The sequence below is a fragment of the Gadus morhua genome, chromosome 1 (assembly GCF_902167405.1).
Source record: "Gadus morhua chromosome 1, gadMor3.0, whole genome shotgun sequence".
NCBI classification, from domain to species: domain Eukaryota; kingdom Metazoa; phylum Chordata; class Actinopteri; order Gadiformes; family Gadidae; genus Gadus; species Gadus morhua.
In genome coordinates this window covers 3,696,321-3,711,892 of record NC_044048.1, presented here as the reverse complement: position 1 = coordinate 3,711,892, position 15,572 = coordinate 3,696,321, and the positions used below count along the sequence as shown (strand labels likewise).

Here is a 15,572-nt window from a genome sequence, read left to right as displayed (position 1 = left end):
GGGCTGCACTGAACTACGAGCGCAATGGACATGTAAGTAACACTGTCAATAATGTATGAGGTCAATAATGTAGAATATACAACACATATATAACACATTTTCTTATTTGACTAACACTGTGATTTGGATTGGTGCTATGCACTAATTAGGGTTTGGATCAGTTGTCATCTAATGCAGAACAGAGAGCTGAATGCCACAGAACAGGTAGTTAAATCTGTATCAAAAGTAGGTTGCCTTTATTAGAAGCTGGGAAACCAAAACATTATCAACATTGTTGTCAGTAATACCTTTTTTTTTCCTCTCCAAAGACCACAATATTGCCATTATCATCATCATCATCACTTCTAATTGACCCCCCCCCCCCACCCCCCCCACCCCACGACATGCAAAACAAATTGAATAGTTCAGCGTTCTTTTCCACAAAACTGACGCAAGCCTCTCCTGCGGTCCAGCTGTGTTCACACCATTGCTCACATTTACATTGCCAGTACAATTCAAGGTACATAGAAAAAAAACACTAGTCAATCAAATAAAAAATAATTTACAATGGAGGAAACAAAGTAGTGTTTCCCATAGCTTGGTAGGCTGCGCGCCTCGAGTGTGATGACAACATGGATCGGGCTGCATTGATCTTAGGGGGATATCATCAACCGAAAGAGCGCCCTCAACTCCAACAGTACCCTTAAGATCAACCACTACTCACTAACAGAAAGCAAAGGAAATAGTCACGTGACACTGGACTCCTAGACGCCTACGTCGTTCTAAGACATGGGTTTATCACACCCGCCGCAACACATACACATCCTACCCACACGCCTATTAAGCCTTAAGAAAGTGGCATCCTTACTAATCTGGCCAACAATGAACATGATAGGGGGTTTTGAAGAGCAACTCCAATTTATTAGAATAGGTAATTGCATTTCCCTAGAATTATGCATGTTATCGAACTTATTTAAAGATTTGTAACAAATCAATGAATGCAAACATTTCAACATTTTGTTAGCCACTAATTCCTGTGAAATAAGTTGCTTTCAGTTCATGTTAATTCATTTTTATTTCTTATACTATGCCTTTGAAGAGAAATTTGGATAACTTGGAACAGCAACAAGCTTTGACGTCGATTCATATAATAATCTATGCAAAATCATTTTGATATTTAAGCAATGATAAGTTTATAATGTGGGCAATTCATGCATTACTTTCCCCGTACAATTTCACCCAGTGTTTGTAGCCCTCAGTTGATATAAAAACACCTAGCTGATGGCGTCCCCCACCCAGTACGTTCCAGGGGTCCTCCAGAGGACACACTAGGTACAACAATCAGCCAGTTGGCGTGTGTGGTAGTAAAATAGAGAGAGTACACTAACCCACTGGAGCAGGGACATGTAAATGTGCTTTGGAACCAAAACACGAGTATTTCAAATTCGTTGGAAACATTTCAGAAATTGCAGTCATTGGGAAACTTTTAATTGATGGGAAGCTTTGCTTTTGGATATTTATTTTTAACTGCTCAAATACTAGTCAGTATAAAAAAGACTGACTATCCGATAAGCTATACATGGCCTCAAATCCAACATTTTCCAGATCATCTATGGCTTTGGACGATCTACTCATACTCCAACATGTCTGATTACATTCTGGAGCATCTCTTAAAGCGCTGCTCGCTGTCAGCACCGCAAACTACTGTGCCCTGCACTTGAATAAAAGACAACCAAGATTTTAAGGCAAAAACTAAGATAGAGAAACCCTTAAAGAGTTATCTCTGGGGTAGAGACGGAGCTGCCCTTTTAGTTAAGAGTTCCTTCCTGCACCTCAGAACCACATTAGAATTAACAATGTCTGGGTTGTCAAAATATAAATATATACACACACGCAATCATGATGTCCATGTAAAACCGAATGGGGATTTTTGGGGTCGATGGCCGTTTGACAGCGGTACCTGCAAACATGGCTAGATGAACCGTTTGGTTGTCAAGGACCTGGTGTGATGGCACATTGCCAGCTCCTGCCTTTAGAGTTGGATGAAAAAAATATAAAACAGGGAAATAAGCGAAAGGAGAGCGAGGGACGGGCGGTCCGGAGAGCTCCAGTCAGACACATTGGATAGGGTTCGAGTTTTCTCTTTAAAATCAAGATACATTTTATTTTTTTTCTTAAAAAACAAACATTACAAAAAAAAATCTGAAGAGAATTAGAACAATAAACCAAAAATAAAAAGTACGCGGAAAAAATAAAACATTCATTTTCTTTTGGACTGTCAAAAATAAACCAAAATAAAATAAAAACTCGTTAATGTTTGATAATAAGAACAGAACAGGGATGCCTGGCGCAAAGGTATGAACGGTGAGAAGTTGCATTGGCCATGCAAGATAATGTATGTTGGGCTTTTAAAAACACACAACATTAACTAAGTTGGCTAAGCAGCGGACGAAAGCGACGTTAAAAAAAAAAAACTATCCACAAACACTTTGTAAAACGCGTACCCGAAAAATCACACATATCAAAAACGCACACATTCATATAGGCCGGGTATCCGTGGTGGATACCGCTGCAGCGCACCTCCCCCTCCCCCCTCCGCCGTCTAACACACAACTTTTAACCGTTACAAATCTACAAATGTTGCTGATTCACATGCAGCAGCAGCAGCAGCTAGTGGCTAACACAAGAGATGGCGCTCTACCCAACAAGCAGAGGGGCCAGGGAGCCTTAGATCACATGGGATGTGGGGGGACCAAGGACCCCAATAGTCACCGGTCTCACCACGGTAATTCATTTATTTAAAACAAATAAAACAATTTCATGGGTCCTGCTAAAAAAAATATTATATCATGAACCTACAATAGAAGAATCTGTAAGCGAGAAGAAATATAGTGTTAAAGCAAAACACACACGGGTCTAGGGCACTGCGTACTCGCCTTACTTAAGCCAAGTGGTGTCAGATCACGGGTTAAACCAGAACAAGGCCAGAAACTAACCAGAACAAATATTGAAAAGAAGAAAGCGTACACACAGCCACACCCAAGCCGGTGGAATCAAGCATTACTTAGGCAACGGCTCAGGACGGATCGCTAGCGATAGTAAGATGGAGGTGTAAAGTGTAACAGCATCTGAACGGCATCAGGGGCAGAGGGGAGGCCCTGTGGTAGGGGGAGAGCGGGGAGCTTTGACAAAATACAAAAGAGAGTAATAAAAAGCCTGTTTCGTTCGCAGCATGGTATCATGAGCGCACTGTCCTTAGCTACCATGGTCAGTTGTTTTTTTTTGCATACTCAGGATAATATTTTTTTGTTTCGTATTTTTTCTTTCCAGTAATAGTAGAAGGGAGAGAGGGCAAAAAGTAGCATGAAGTCCAAACCATTGAGCCAGGCCACCACACACAAAACGGTTACGAAATAAGAAAGGAAAACCTCAACACAAAAGGGAACAAAAACAAAAACGTAAGGGAAGGAAAGGGGGGGGGGGGGGGGTCAGGCTGAGAGGGGTTTGAGAAAAGGGAGGAGGGGGAGGTCTGGAGGGCGTAGTCGTCGGCTTCCTCTAGTCTTCTCCGGAGGGCGCCTCTTCTTCCGACCCGTCCTCCTCCTCGTCTTCCTCTTCGTCATCCTCTGCGTCGCCGGTGGCGGCGGCTGCTGCTGCGGCGGGCGCCGGGGCCTCCTTTGTCTTCTTGGGGGCCGGGGAGCTGGCCGGTTTCTTCTCCGCTGGCTTGGCCTTCACCACCTCCTCTTCCTCCTCCTCCTCTTCCTCCAGGGGGCTCTCAGGCTCCTCCTCTTCCTCCTCCTCATCCTCCTCCTCTTTGGGCGAGCTCTTCTCCACGGCCTTGGCGCTGGGACGTCCCTTTCCCTTTCCCTTCAGGGGACTGGGGGTCACTGTGGGGAGACGGGGGAGACACACACATCAGCGGTTAGGGCGCGAACGATGTGCAACTCCCTCCCAGGGTTTCTTACAGCAGGGACCTCCTCTGCAGACCCTTGGATCAATCTGAGGCGTGCGGGAGAGCCCAGAACCGGACACCGCGTGGAAAAACGACATCGTAGACAACCTAGATATTTAGAAACATCCAAAGAGGAGCAGGAGGTGGCGACGGCCCAGGGCCCCGTTTCCCGATAACGATGGATCTTCGCTCGTACGATCATTCTCCCGATGGATCTTGCGATCCATCGATAATTTCTTTGGAGCGTTTCCCGAAACTCCTCTTAACGTGAACGCGCATTCGCTGCACTCACGACGTCGTAGGATTGTAACTGTCTACTGACACGGTGCTTAAATGGGCTCTGTAGGAGGGGGAGACGCAGGAATGTCGCAGGAAAATTGTGTTAAAAAGGGTTAAAATATATCCCCATCAAGGACAACAGCAGAGTAGCCTACGAAAAAAATAGACTGCAATTATATGAATGCTAAAGACATTAAAACACAATTGATTAGGCTTAAACCGACATATATCAATCCTAATCCTGAATGCACTGTGCGTTTCACGGCATTTTCCCCCCTGAAATAATTCCATATGACAAAAAATTAAAAATAGCTTGTGTGACAACTACATTTATCTTAATGGGCTGATTTCTGAAACATGCTTTGCGCAGCAAAGAGAGCCGACTTAATCTGATTCCGCATAAGGGTTTCCTTGATTGATAATTTGATTGGCTATAAAAGCCCCTCCGGAAATAGGGTAAGGTATGTATTGATGAGGAATACAACGAAGCCCACCGTCTGGCCCGGTGCATCGTTGAGCGCACGATCGGGAGGTGGAAGTTGCGCTTTAGATGCCTTCACAAGTCAGGCGGAGGGCTCCAGTTTTCGCCGGCCAAGTCATGCGCCGTGATATGTGTGACGGCTATGTTGCACAACATTGCAGCTAAGGCTGGGGTGGCATTGCTTGAACCGGAGGACGCTGAGGACGATGACGACGAGGAAGATCGGTGTGAGGACGGCCTCCCTCATAACTACGCGGCTGGTTTTCATGCGCGTCGAAGAGTGATTGAGACTTTTTTTTAACCCCCTCCACCCTCCCACATGTCACTAAACATTCCCGTCAACGTGACCAATCCCCACCATATCCCAGCCTTTTGCCTGCTCCTTTGCTTGTTTTTTATAATTTATTTTATTTCTTTATTTTTAATTTTTTTAATTGTATTTTATTTTGTACATTATTTTATGCTACGTTTTATGAGTAGCCTATGTCAGTCTGCACAAATCCCCCCACTTTCTCTCACACATTTTGAGTGCCCTGCCTGCGCAAACATTTTCTGGACTGTCCCGTTTTATTTTGGCCATTTTAACATCTTTATTAATAAATTAATTAATAATCTTTATTAATTACCAAACTAAGAACATAAAGGCGCAATGCGTTTTACTAAAACGCATCCAATAGACGGAATGTCCGATGGTGTCGCCACTGAGGCTATAGCTGACGATTCTCTTAGAGTCCTACGAGTACCTACGAGCACCCCTGGAGTACTCGTTAGCTACGAGCGTTTTCAAGACGTTCGTTCCCCACGATGCTTTCGGGAAACGCGGTGAAAACTCTACGATGCCCTTTCGACGCACTTCACGATCCACTTAGGCTAACGACGCTTTCGGGAAACGGGGCCCTGGAGAAAGTTTTGGCAGACACAACAACAACAACAACAACAACGTACCGGTGGCCTTTAGCCGGGGCTTGGGGGACTTCTTCTCCTTCTTCTCGGGCCGGCCCCGTCGGATCACCTTCTTGCTCCTCTTCTTGGAGCGGCCGTAGTCGCTGTCGTCGTCGTCCTCCACCATGAAGTCCTCGTCGCTGCCTGACTCGTTGGCTGGGGGGGGGGGGAAGATAAGGAGTGGTTATGTGCGATGCAATATATTAACTCAGTTTCACTATCCCCATGAAGCAGTGATAGGAGAAACGCATGGAGGTGTTCATGGAGTACAGAGTAGTAGTAGTGGAGTCAGGCTCTACCATTGTACTGGAAGACTTGCTCCATACTCTTTGGCAGATGTTCGCCCAACTACAATCAACCAGTCGACGATTAAACCTTTAAATTCTCTTTAATATAATTGTGTATTCTCAGCCGTGTTCACTGCCATGTTGCGACACTAGCCGAGAATCGACATGTTTTAAATATTGTAACCAATTTTTTTGCTAGGACTAATAGCTTTATAAACTAAATAACTCAATACAAACTACAAACGGCTATTCGCTGCCGTCGTTAGACGAGGACATCATTGTGGAATACCCACTGGCACATTTAGACCCGTAGCTTGTTGCAAAGGGAGAGGTAAGGGGGGTGGGGTACCCTGTGGGTTGCAGTCTGCAACCTCCCCACTGGAGGGCACTAAACCCTACACACTGCACCTCATGTCTAGACCAGCGGTTCTCAATATCCAAGTTCACCTTGATGCAGTTGAACGATAAGATAAAGGACAGACAGCCATGGCATTTGTGGGCGCAGTTTGCACACACTCCTCACTCCGCTTCAATGTTTGACGTGCATCAAAGCCTGTGTGGCTCAATGTGTACAGTGTGCATGTGTGCGCAGTGTTAGTGTGTGTGCGTGTGTGGGACATACGGTCGTTGTAGGCCTCCTCCTGGTCCTCCTGCTCCTCGTCCTCGCTGCCCGCGTCCCCCAGCAGGATCTCCCTCTGTTTGGACACCGCCTTGGTCGCCGCCTGACGCACCGTGCGCACCTTGCGGCTCACCTCGCGGTCCTCGTCGCTGTCGTCTACACACACACACACACACTTAATTAAGAAACAAATCGTATTTCTGTTGCTTCCTATGGTGACACCGTATGCTGTTGACGCTTGATTTGCTTGGTTGGTTTGAGTTGTGTAACGCTTTAACCTTTGGTAGCTGCTCCAATTTTCTACGTGGCTTTGGATAAAAGCATCTGCTCAAAGACTAGATGTAAATGTCGATGGTTGGAGGTGGCAGGGGTTGGCCTTCAGTTTCTGCTAATTAATTGCCAGGATGCCTGTACTGCTGATGGTGTGGAAGCCCGAAGGCAGAAACAAGGCCCAAACAATACCTTCTATTGACCCTTCACCAATTCTTAAATCACTGAATATAATGATGGAGCGACATTTTCATATAATATATTCCATCCACCTAGATGTATGCTGGGTAGATCAGTCCACCAGCCTAACCCTATCAGACATACATCTAGGTGGACACGTCCACTTGTAACGTCAGTAGAGGCAGATATTCAAAACGGCTAGTGTTTGAATTCCCGCTGAAACAGAGGGATCAAAGACACCTTAACGGACCTGTGGTTGAGATTTCTGAAACTAAGTGTTTTCATATTGTATTATTTAGTTTACTGCCTGCAGCATTGGAGATTTCCGATACGTCATGTTTATATACCATTTCATACTTATACATATACTAGAATATTGTACTTATTCCGATTTTTTGCTGCAGATTTATGTGACTTGAAACGGTGTTCTTACTTTAATATTTAATCAGTTTTTGTTCTGTATACCTTATGTTTTCTCTCATTTGTGTCAGTTCTGCACAACGTCACTTTGAAATAAAAGGAGAAAAGAGCAAGTGTCTTTCATTTGTATTCAGTTTATAGTAGTAAAAGGCACACGTCGTTATCGAGATATGAAATGACCCCTATCGTGATAGAACATTTTGTCCATATCGCACCACGCTAATTGTTACTAAAATATCCGGTATGGAATCTACTCTTTCTGGGTAAGTACAGGCAGGGTGTGTCCCAACACACAGTAACAAGGTTGGAGGTTGACTTTACCTGCGGGCCGTTTCCTCTTCGGTGTCTTCTTGGCGGGTTTCTCGGGCTTGACCTTCTTTCCCTTCTTCCCTCGCTTCGCCTCATAGTCGCTGCCCCCGTCTTCTCCCTCCTCCCCGAATTCGTCCTCCTCCTCGCTGCCAAAGTCGTCTTGAGCGAGACAGGAACACATAACACAGCGTCATTCACGGGCTCCCTAGCCAGCCGGTGGTGGGCACCTGGACGTACGGCACAGACACCTGGGTGTATGGCCCCGACAACAGGGCACCGACACCTGGGCGTACATCAATTGGCTGGTAGCTTACCTGCGGAGTCGTTTTTGGATTTGGTGAGCTTCTCGTCAGACTCTTCGCTGCAAAGGAATCGTGCGAAACACACATATATTAGGCATCCATTTTAAATCTTGCCCTACAGGGACAGATTTCAGAGGTCTTTTTTTTTTATGACACACCCAATGCTGGTTGAAGTCGTGAACTGCGAACAAAAGCGCAACTGAAGTATTTAGCTCCACGTCACCAGATCTAATAACGGTAGGAATTGTTCCTTTTGTTATATGCGTTTACATCTTCATACATCATCCTTTAATTATGTACATTTGTAGTTTCGAAAGAATTAAAAAAGATGGACCAAATATGGATACCTGATAATATGACCTAAACATAAATACGTTTATGTTATATAAATTCCTTCCCATCGAAAGGTCCCCTGTCCATCAAGAAGTGTTTTCTACTTTCCTTTTAAAATCAGGGTGTGTCACCCCCCATAATTGGGACCCTCACCTGTCATCCTGCGAGTTCTTTGAGCGCTTGTGCTTGGGCTCGCGAGGGGGAGCGCGCACCTTCTTGGGCTTGTCCCCACCATAGTCCTCTTCTGCCACAAGGTCAAACCAGTTATTAGTAGGGAGACACATTACAGGCATCATGTTCCTCCCATGCTGTAGTGAATGCCCAGTGGCCCTTATATATATACACCCCAGTTTTCAGATGACTTACCGGCATCAGACTCGTTGAACTGCGAGTAGTTCACCACTTTCCTGTTCCTGTGGAGAAAGTTCACATTAGACATGGACATGATTGACTGAATTACTACTACAGCAACTTGGTTGTCCAACCCACCATATCTATTTGCATTAAACCAGTATCTATGCTGGTTTGTTTCTTTCAGAGAGACACCAGTATCTATACTGGTGTGTTTCTTACAGAAGGAGCCCCCAACCCGTTCAGGCTTTAGTGTTCACTCGGTTGCTCATCTCCAGTTTCCAGCACTCATTTGGTAGAGTGTTTGAGCCGAGCTTCAGGTGACAAAACCGCCGACCACATGACCTGGTGCTCGGTAGAAACCAACACATATCCACATCCAGTGAGGGATAGCATGCGTATGCGTGCAGCACTGAATCCACGACTAGCTGTCGAATGTGAAATTGGCAGGGCAACCATGTTAAGCAGGGGGAAGTGGGGAACCCAAACCCCGGTGCGTCTTCAAGCCTGTGTGCAGCATTAGCAGCTGCATTCCAAGAGCATTGTCTGAGATAGCAATTACCTCAAGACCCTCAGAAGGTGGTGTAGAGGGGGCCCTAAAACTAGTTTACAAGCGCTAGGATTACAAGAGCAGGGGCATGTGCAGAAAACACACTGAAGGCCGCATGCACATGGGCATAAGAAAAAAAAAGAAAAAAAGGGCGTTTAACGGCTCGCTGGACGGTTCAGTCCTTCGAATAAACCGTGGATACATCGTGCATCTAAACACCCAGGAAAATATTGGGCTGATGCACGCAGATGTACAGATCTGTAAAGTGGGAGTTGTGCGTAAACCAGTAGCACGTTTGATGCGGATTTGAATGGGAACGCCGAGAAATTGGGACGCGCGCAATACCTGGAGGAACCGGAGGGGAGGAACCAGAGGGAGGGGGTCTGACCGACACTTTGTTGCCGCGTCACGATCGAGTAAAAAATAAGCGATTGTTTGTGGACGTGATCCAACACAACACGTACAAACGATTCGCATATTATAAAACGTTTGGGTTAATGATTAAGAAGGGGGATGGTGGTTTGTGTGAACCTCTGTGTGCTGGGGGGGGGGGGGATTCGGTGAGGCTCTCCGCCCTCCTCTGACATCACCCAGCAGGGTTCATTTATTAAAATGTAGCCGAGCTCTTCGCTTTTACTACAGTGTCGCCATTTGGAAACCATCAGTCCATCGCAGACCTCAATTACCATATTCATAAATCGGCGCTGTAATTTATTGACTATATGTGGACACGCATACATTCCAGTCCGGTTGCTAAACCAGATCCAAACCACCAGGCCGACGACCTGCCCTCCATTCCTGCTTTTTATTAGCGCTCCAGAGCCTTCCAGTGGATGAATGGGGAAGGGAGCCATGATCGGATTCTTAGTCTAGTCTTCTGGCATAGATAAAATACCAGGCCTAGCACGATCGAGCCTTAGAATAAAACCAGTGAACCACATTTGAATCCCAGCGCCATTCTTTTATGGCTAAGATATAAGACAATGCACGACACGGCGGTGCGCTCTTGGCGATATCCACATTTCAACAGAACACTCCGAGATATGGCGATCCCTCCACCTCGCTGGGGTCCATGTTAGGATCGGCGTGCATGGTCCGAAACGCACACGTTTGCATGCATCTTTCATGAAAAAAACAATTGGTTATGAGAACACGGCGGTGGAGACACGGAGGTATTAGTCTGCAATGCGTGCGTAAAACGTGCAGCCACGGCGGGCGACATGTTAGGCAGAACGTACCTCACTGGTCTGGACATTTTGCAGGAATACTGTGGAGGTTAAGAATGTAAGAAAGGGAGAAGAAGCCAAGGGAAATGCAAAACAAAAATATTTCCACTCTGCAACTCCGATGGGTGCGAGGAGGCGCACGACTCCGCGCCCGGGCTAGTGCGTACAACTAGAATTAGGGGAGCGATTTGTCTTCCACACGCGATTTTTGTAAAAATGTTACCTTCAGCTACTCAAAATGGTGAATAAAACAAACTGAAACTGCAGCCTGTGTGCAACCGAACCCGCGGCCTTGGGGTGGGTCCTTTGTGTGGAGAACCGCCCAGCGCGGAGGGTGAGAGGAGCAGCTCGGAGGACGAGTGCTTCCATTGGCCCATTTCAAATATCCTCCCCTCTCCTATTGGTGCGACGCACCGCTCGTCACGTCATGCTGTAGCCTGTTTACCCTCCCCCCCTAAGCACTGTAGGTAGAGGGCGCACTGTTGAGAAAACAAAAAGAGGCCCTCAATGTGCATGCAAAGATTTAGTTTGGGCCCCAAAAGACCAAAAAGGAAACACTATGAACGCAAGCCACATATAACACGAGGGTCCACTTCTGTGTCTTACATGGCAGGGTATTGGTGTTGCGGCATGAGATGCAGGTATCAGGTCTCCACAGACCACCATGTGGAACCTCCTATGTAGTGTGGACTATGTATCTATATACATAGTCCCCTGCACAGCCACAACCCCACTCTAGCCTCGGGGTACATGCTTAGTACGTCTTAATACAGGTTGGTTTTTACAGATGTCATTATAACCCAATTGACTTCCACGTTCATGAATCATTCTGTTTTAAGACTATATATTGAACACAGGACCGGGGTTGATCTCATCCACTGATCTGACCCTCACCCCCAAAGACAGACCAAATACCCATATCCAAATTGTGTCCACTGTAATCAGTTGAAGATAATCTTGGCAGGAATGTGCGTTGCAAAATGTCAACTGGTGAGGCTGATGGGTATGTCTCTGAGATGAAACCGAACTGAAGCGCCAATCAATACTCCCTGTAATGGGCATTCATTTCAATTGGGAAACAGTTTGTTTTATTGTCATCACCATACAATGGGCTAGATGGGACATACAACCACTGGGGGCTTTGCCCAACCATTTAATGCAATTTGTGGCTGCCCAGGGGGGTACAAAAGGTTCCCTCCGGACCAAAGTACTACTACCTCTGCCAACAGTAGAACAAGGACTTGAACAAACACACGTCTGTCGAGTAGACTGGGGTTAAAAGGGTTGATACAACACACACATTGGGCACATGTCGTGTTATTGTTCTACACAACACATTCTCCTGGTTGAGAGTTTCAGTTAATTCAGGGGGCTTTGTGTGAGAGTAATCTTTGTTTTGTTAGGCTTATTGAATGGGAGGTCCACCCACACGTCCGATGAGCTGAAGTGGGCTCTGTCAAACTGCAGGATTAAGGACTTCATTGGAATGTGAGCTATGTTCTGCGTGTAATGTCTTTGTATTCAGACATGTATTAATTAATGCAAATATACCGTAACCTAGGCAAATGCTAACTTTTGGGCCACATTTCACCGTACAAATGGCAGTATCAACACAATCTGTTTCTTCCAATATTGGTATATTTATTTGCGAATTAATTACAAAGAATTTATCATTTCTTTCAATTAAGATATTTATCAACTTCTTCCGTCTGGAAATTCCCCAAACATATTTCAGCTGGTCAGTGATGTGAGGACATCCACACAAAATACGTTTGAAGGACAAACATTTGATGTTTTTTTCTTAATATTTCATATATTATTAAGTGCTATTAGGTTATGAATCACCAGGGTTATTTTAGCTAACAGAATGTTGGCAAGCAAAAATGGAGGCAACTTTGCCTCCATTTTTCTGCCGGGACCCGGCAGATGTGATGGCATGCTGCTCCTCTCGGGCTGATCATCTGGCACAGAGACCGGTACCAGGCCCACTGTGATGCCACTGCTGGGTTGAAAACAATTCTGTGTCAACTCAATTGTATTTGTACAGCCCTGATTCACTTCCCTCTTGAGCCCATCCTGAGCTCACAAGTTCACATTCACTATCTCATATGTCTTAGCTCACAAGTTCACATTCACTATCTCATATCTCTTAGCTCAGAAGTTCACATACACTTTCTATCTGCAGTCTGGCCCAGTACAGGATAAAAGCCTCTCCCAGAAATTAACAATTGGTGATCTGTGGAATTTAAAAGACAATGGCGATGCTTGAGGAAAGTGGAGGAGCCGGAAGAGCAATCAAAACAGTTTGATCCCAAACAGAATGAAGAATGATGTTAAAAGATGAACCAAAACCTGGGCCGGAAGCTTCTCTCAGAGGAGGATAAGGTTTGCGTGACTTTTAACCGAATTTCTCCAGAGTGAGGAGAGCACGAGCAAACATAGTTGTGGATTCTGATTGGCTGGGATTTGTTTCACCAACGCAAAGCTGTGAAATCAATTGCTATCTATTCAGGCCAGACAGATAATCAGTTCAAAACACAAAACTGAATATATCTGGGTGTGCTCAGAACTCTACTTGCTCACTTGTACACCTTCAAACTCCTCAACCCAAACCATCTTGAAAGAGGGATGCCCAATCTCTAGAGATGGCTAGGAGTACAATAGGTTATTCAAGGGGCAGACATTTAATGTTGATAAAACCCTTTCAAATTAAAATAAACAAAAATAAAATAAAACAAAGGATATTTAATAGAATAGCCTTTAACAAGTGTACTGTGATTAAATCCGGTCTTTAGGCTAGCCTAGTGGGAATGATTTATTTATCCAGCCACACGGTGGTGTGGTCATCTTCTGTCTTTGCTCTTTCTTCTTATTCATCCCTCTCTCAATGCTGCTTCCAGAGCGGAATAGACTTCTGTATCCTCGCTCTCAGAGATGATGTTGGAATGAAAATCAGTTATGTTGCCATGGCAACGGGGGAAGTGAGTTTATCCTCTCTCTCTCACTCTCTTTCCATTTCATGCCTCTGGATTCACTCCATAGGCATCATCATCACATCCCAGCTATTGACTAGCATAGAAAAAACGAAATTACACAATGCCTGTATCTGTGGATTTTTTTTCCATTCGTAAATGAATACACAAACATACATACACAAATGCAGAAGGATACTTAACTAGGTACCAGAGGTAAAGGAGTAACGTACAGAGTGTCTTATAGCCATGTGGATCGCACGCACGTACGCTCGCATGTACGCATGTACGACACACGCACGCATACATTTACACACTCAGTATCTCTCTCTCTCTTTGTGTCTGTCTGTCTATCAGTCTGTCAAGCAGTGGCACATACCACTGTGGTCGGTGCCATCCACTACACTCTGGAGACACATGATTATAGCGTGGACATGGTGGAAATGTGGCCCTTGTTGAGGTACATTGTCAACGTTGAGGGGTTCTTTTGTTTTGACCTTTTTTTTTTCCCATGGCAGGACTTATTTCACAAAGTAAGGGGCTGAGGTCTTGTGCCTCCAGCCCAGACCTAGAGAGAGGAGATTAAATGGAAACCACCCACCAATTCTATGCATGCTGTAACCCTACTACATCTAGAATCCAACAGCTTGGCTTTGGGAATTACAAACATAGATTGAAAAAAACAATTACTGAGAATCACAGGACAGTGGGGAAAATACGGCAAATAATGACATATGATAATTAATCAATCATGTCATGTGTTTTATAGCAGTGTGAAGGTAATTTGGTGTGCATAATGAATTGAGCCTAGCCCTCACCATGTGTATTACTGTATGGGGTATGTGTGTATGGAACCGGGCCGTGGTGTAGAGGCTTGCTGAGGATGATGCTGTGTGTTAGCAAGCGCATCACAGGGAACGTGTAGTAGGTGTCAGTGTGGTGACAGCGTAGAGGCGATGTACCTGGCAGACAGAGGTGTCTGCAGCGCTGGCTGCTGCCAGCTCTTGAGAGCAGTGTGAGGGCATAATTGGTAAAGGCCTCCTCATCTCAGGCACAGTTCAGTATTACAGGTTGCGGGCTTCCTGCCATCGGGGATTGGCTTCAACCCGGCACTGGGGTATTCTCAAACAGTGATTCCCAACCAGACCTGTTAGAAAAAGATAAAAAATAAAAAATATAGGCCTATATATATTATTTTTCCATATCATATTTTATAACTTAGGCTATACGAGGGATATTATTTCCTCCAACACATTGGCATAGAATCGATCAATGTGCAACTTAGACACTGCAAATTAAGCACTGGAAATGCCCTGTCTTTGCAATACTTTTGTGTTTATTGAACTCTCAGGTGACTTCTCTGTGTTCCTCAAGCATTTCATTGCTTTGGCTTTAAATGTTGCGACTATGGCAAATAACTATCTTGAAAAACAGCCACATCCTTTGTTTAAAAATTATGCATCTTAAAACTACGGCATTAAAATTGACAACCGGTCCTCCACATTTTTGATTGAATATGTCGGTCCTTGGAACAAAAACGGTTGGGAAGTCCTCTTGTCTAGAAGGTTTCCCCTCATTAGGAAATACCGCTGGACTGTGGCAACTAGTGAGGTTGCGATTGTTTTCTCACTGATACCTGGACGTTCCTCTCCTGTGGTCTCATTTATAAAAATGTGCGTGGGATCGTCACTAAAAGTGTACGTACGCCCAAAAGCCAAGTTTTGCGTGGGCCAGAAAATATTCAGACTTATAAAACCCTGCGTACGCACACCTCTAAGCAATCTTTGCTCTATAAATCACAGAGTGCATAAAGTGTGCGCAGCTGAATCAGCTTCACGTTCCGCCCTGTACACGCCCCTTTTTAACCATAAATGGTTAATGCAAACGACCTCATGAATGCGATCTGCCTATAAAACAGACTCAGATGGAAGTATTATGTCTTGTCGGAAAGAATGGCAGAAGGACAGAGAAAAGCAAAAAGGCGAAATTTCACGGAGGTTGAAGTGGAGACACTTGTGGGTGAGGTGGAGGCCCGAAAAGTAGTTTTGTTCGGCCGTCACGGGTTTGGGATCACTAACAACAAAAAGCAGACTGAGTGGCAACATGTTGCTGCAGCAGTGAAC

General features: G+C 45.1%; 1 protein-coding gene across 2 annotated transcripts; it reads right to left on the bottom strand.

The window, feature by feature from the left end:
* Nucleotides 1-1,035: 1,035 nt before the first annotated feature.
* On the bottom strand, nucleotides 1,036-10,813 carry nucks1a (nuclear casein kinase and cyclin-dependent kinase substrate 1a). Of its 2 annotated transcripts, none has more exons than XM_030355496.1 (8): nucleotides 10,490-10,813; nucleotides 8,717-8,763; nucleotides 8,504-8,594; nucleotides 8,030-8,076; nucleotides 7,728-7,874; nucleotides 6,540-6,692; nucleotides 5,634-5,786; nucleotides 1,036-3,863 (listed from the first exon to the last, which is right to left on the bottom strand). In XM_030355496.1, exons 1-8 carry the CDS (start codon nucleotides 10,504-10,506, stop codon nucleotides 3,535-3,537), a joined length of 984 nt encoding a protein of 327 aa, XP_030211356.1. In that variant the 5' UTR covers nucleotides 10,507-10,813; the 3' UTR covers nucleotides 1,036-3,534. The 2 variants fall into 2 exon arrangements, with proteins under 2 accessions (XP_030211356.1, XP_030211365.1); XM_030355505.1 differs by having other exon boundaries at nucleotides 8,504-8,591; nucleotides 10,490-10,800.
* Between the last annotated feature and the right edge of the window lie 4,759 nt (nucleotides 10,814-15,572).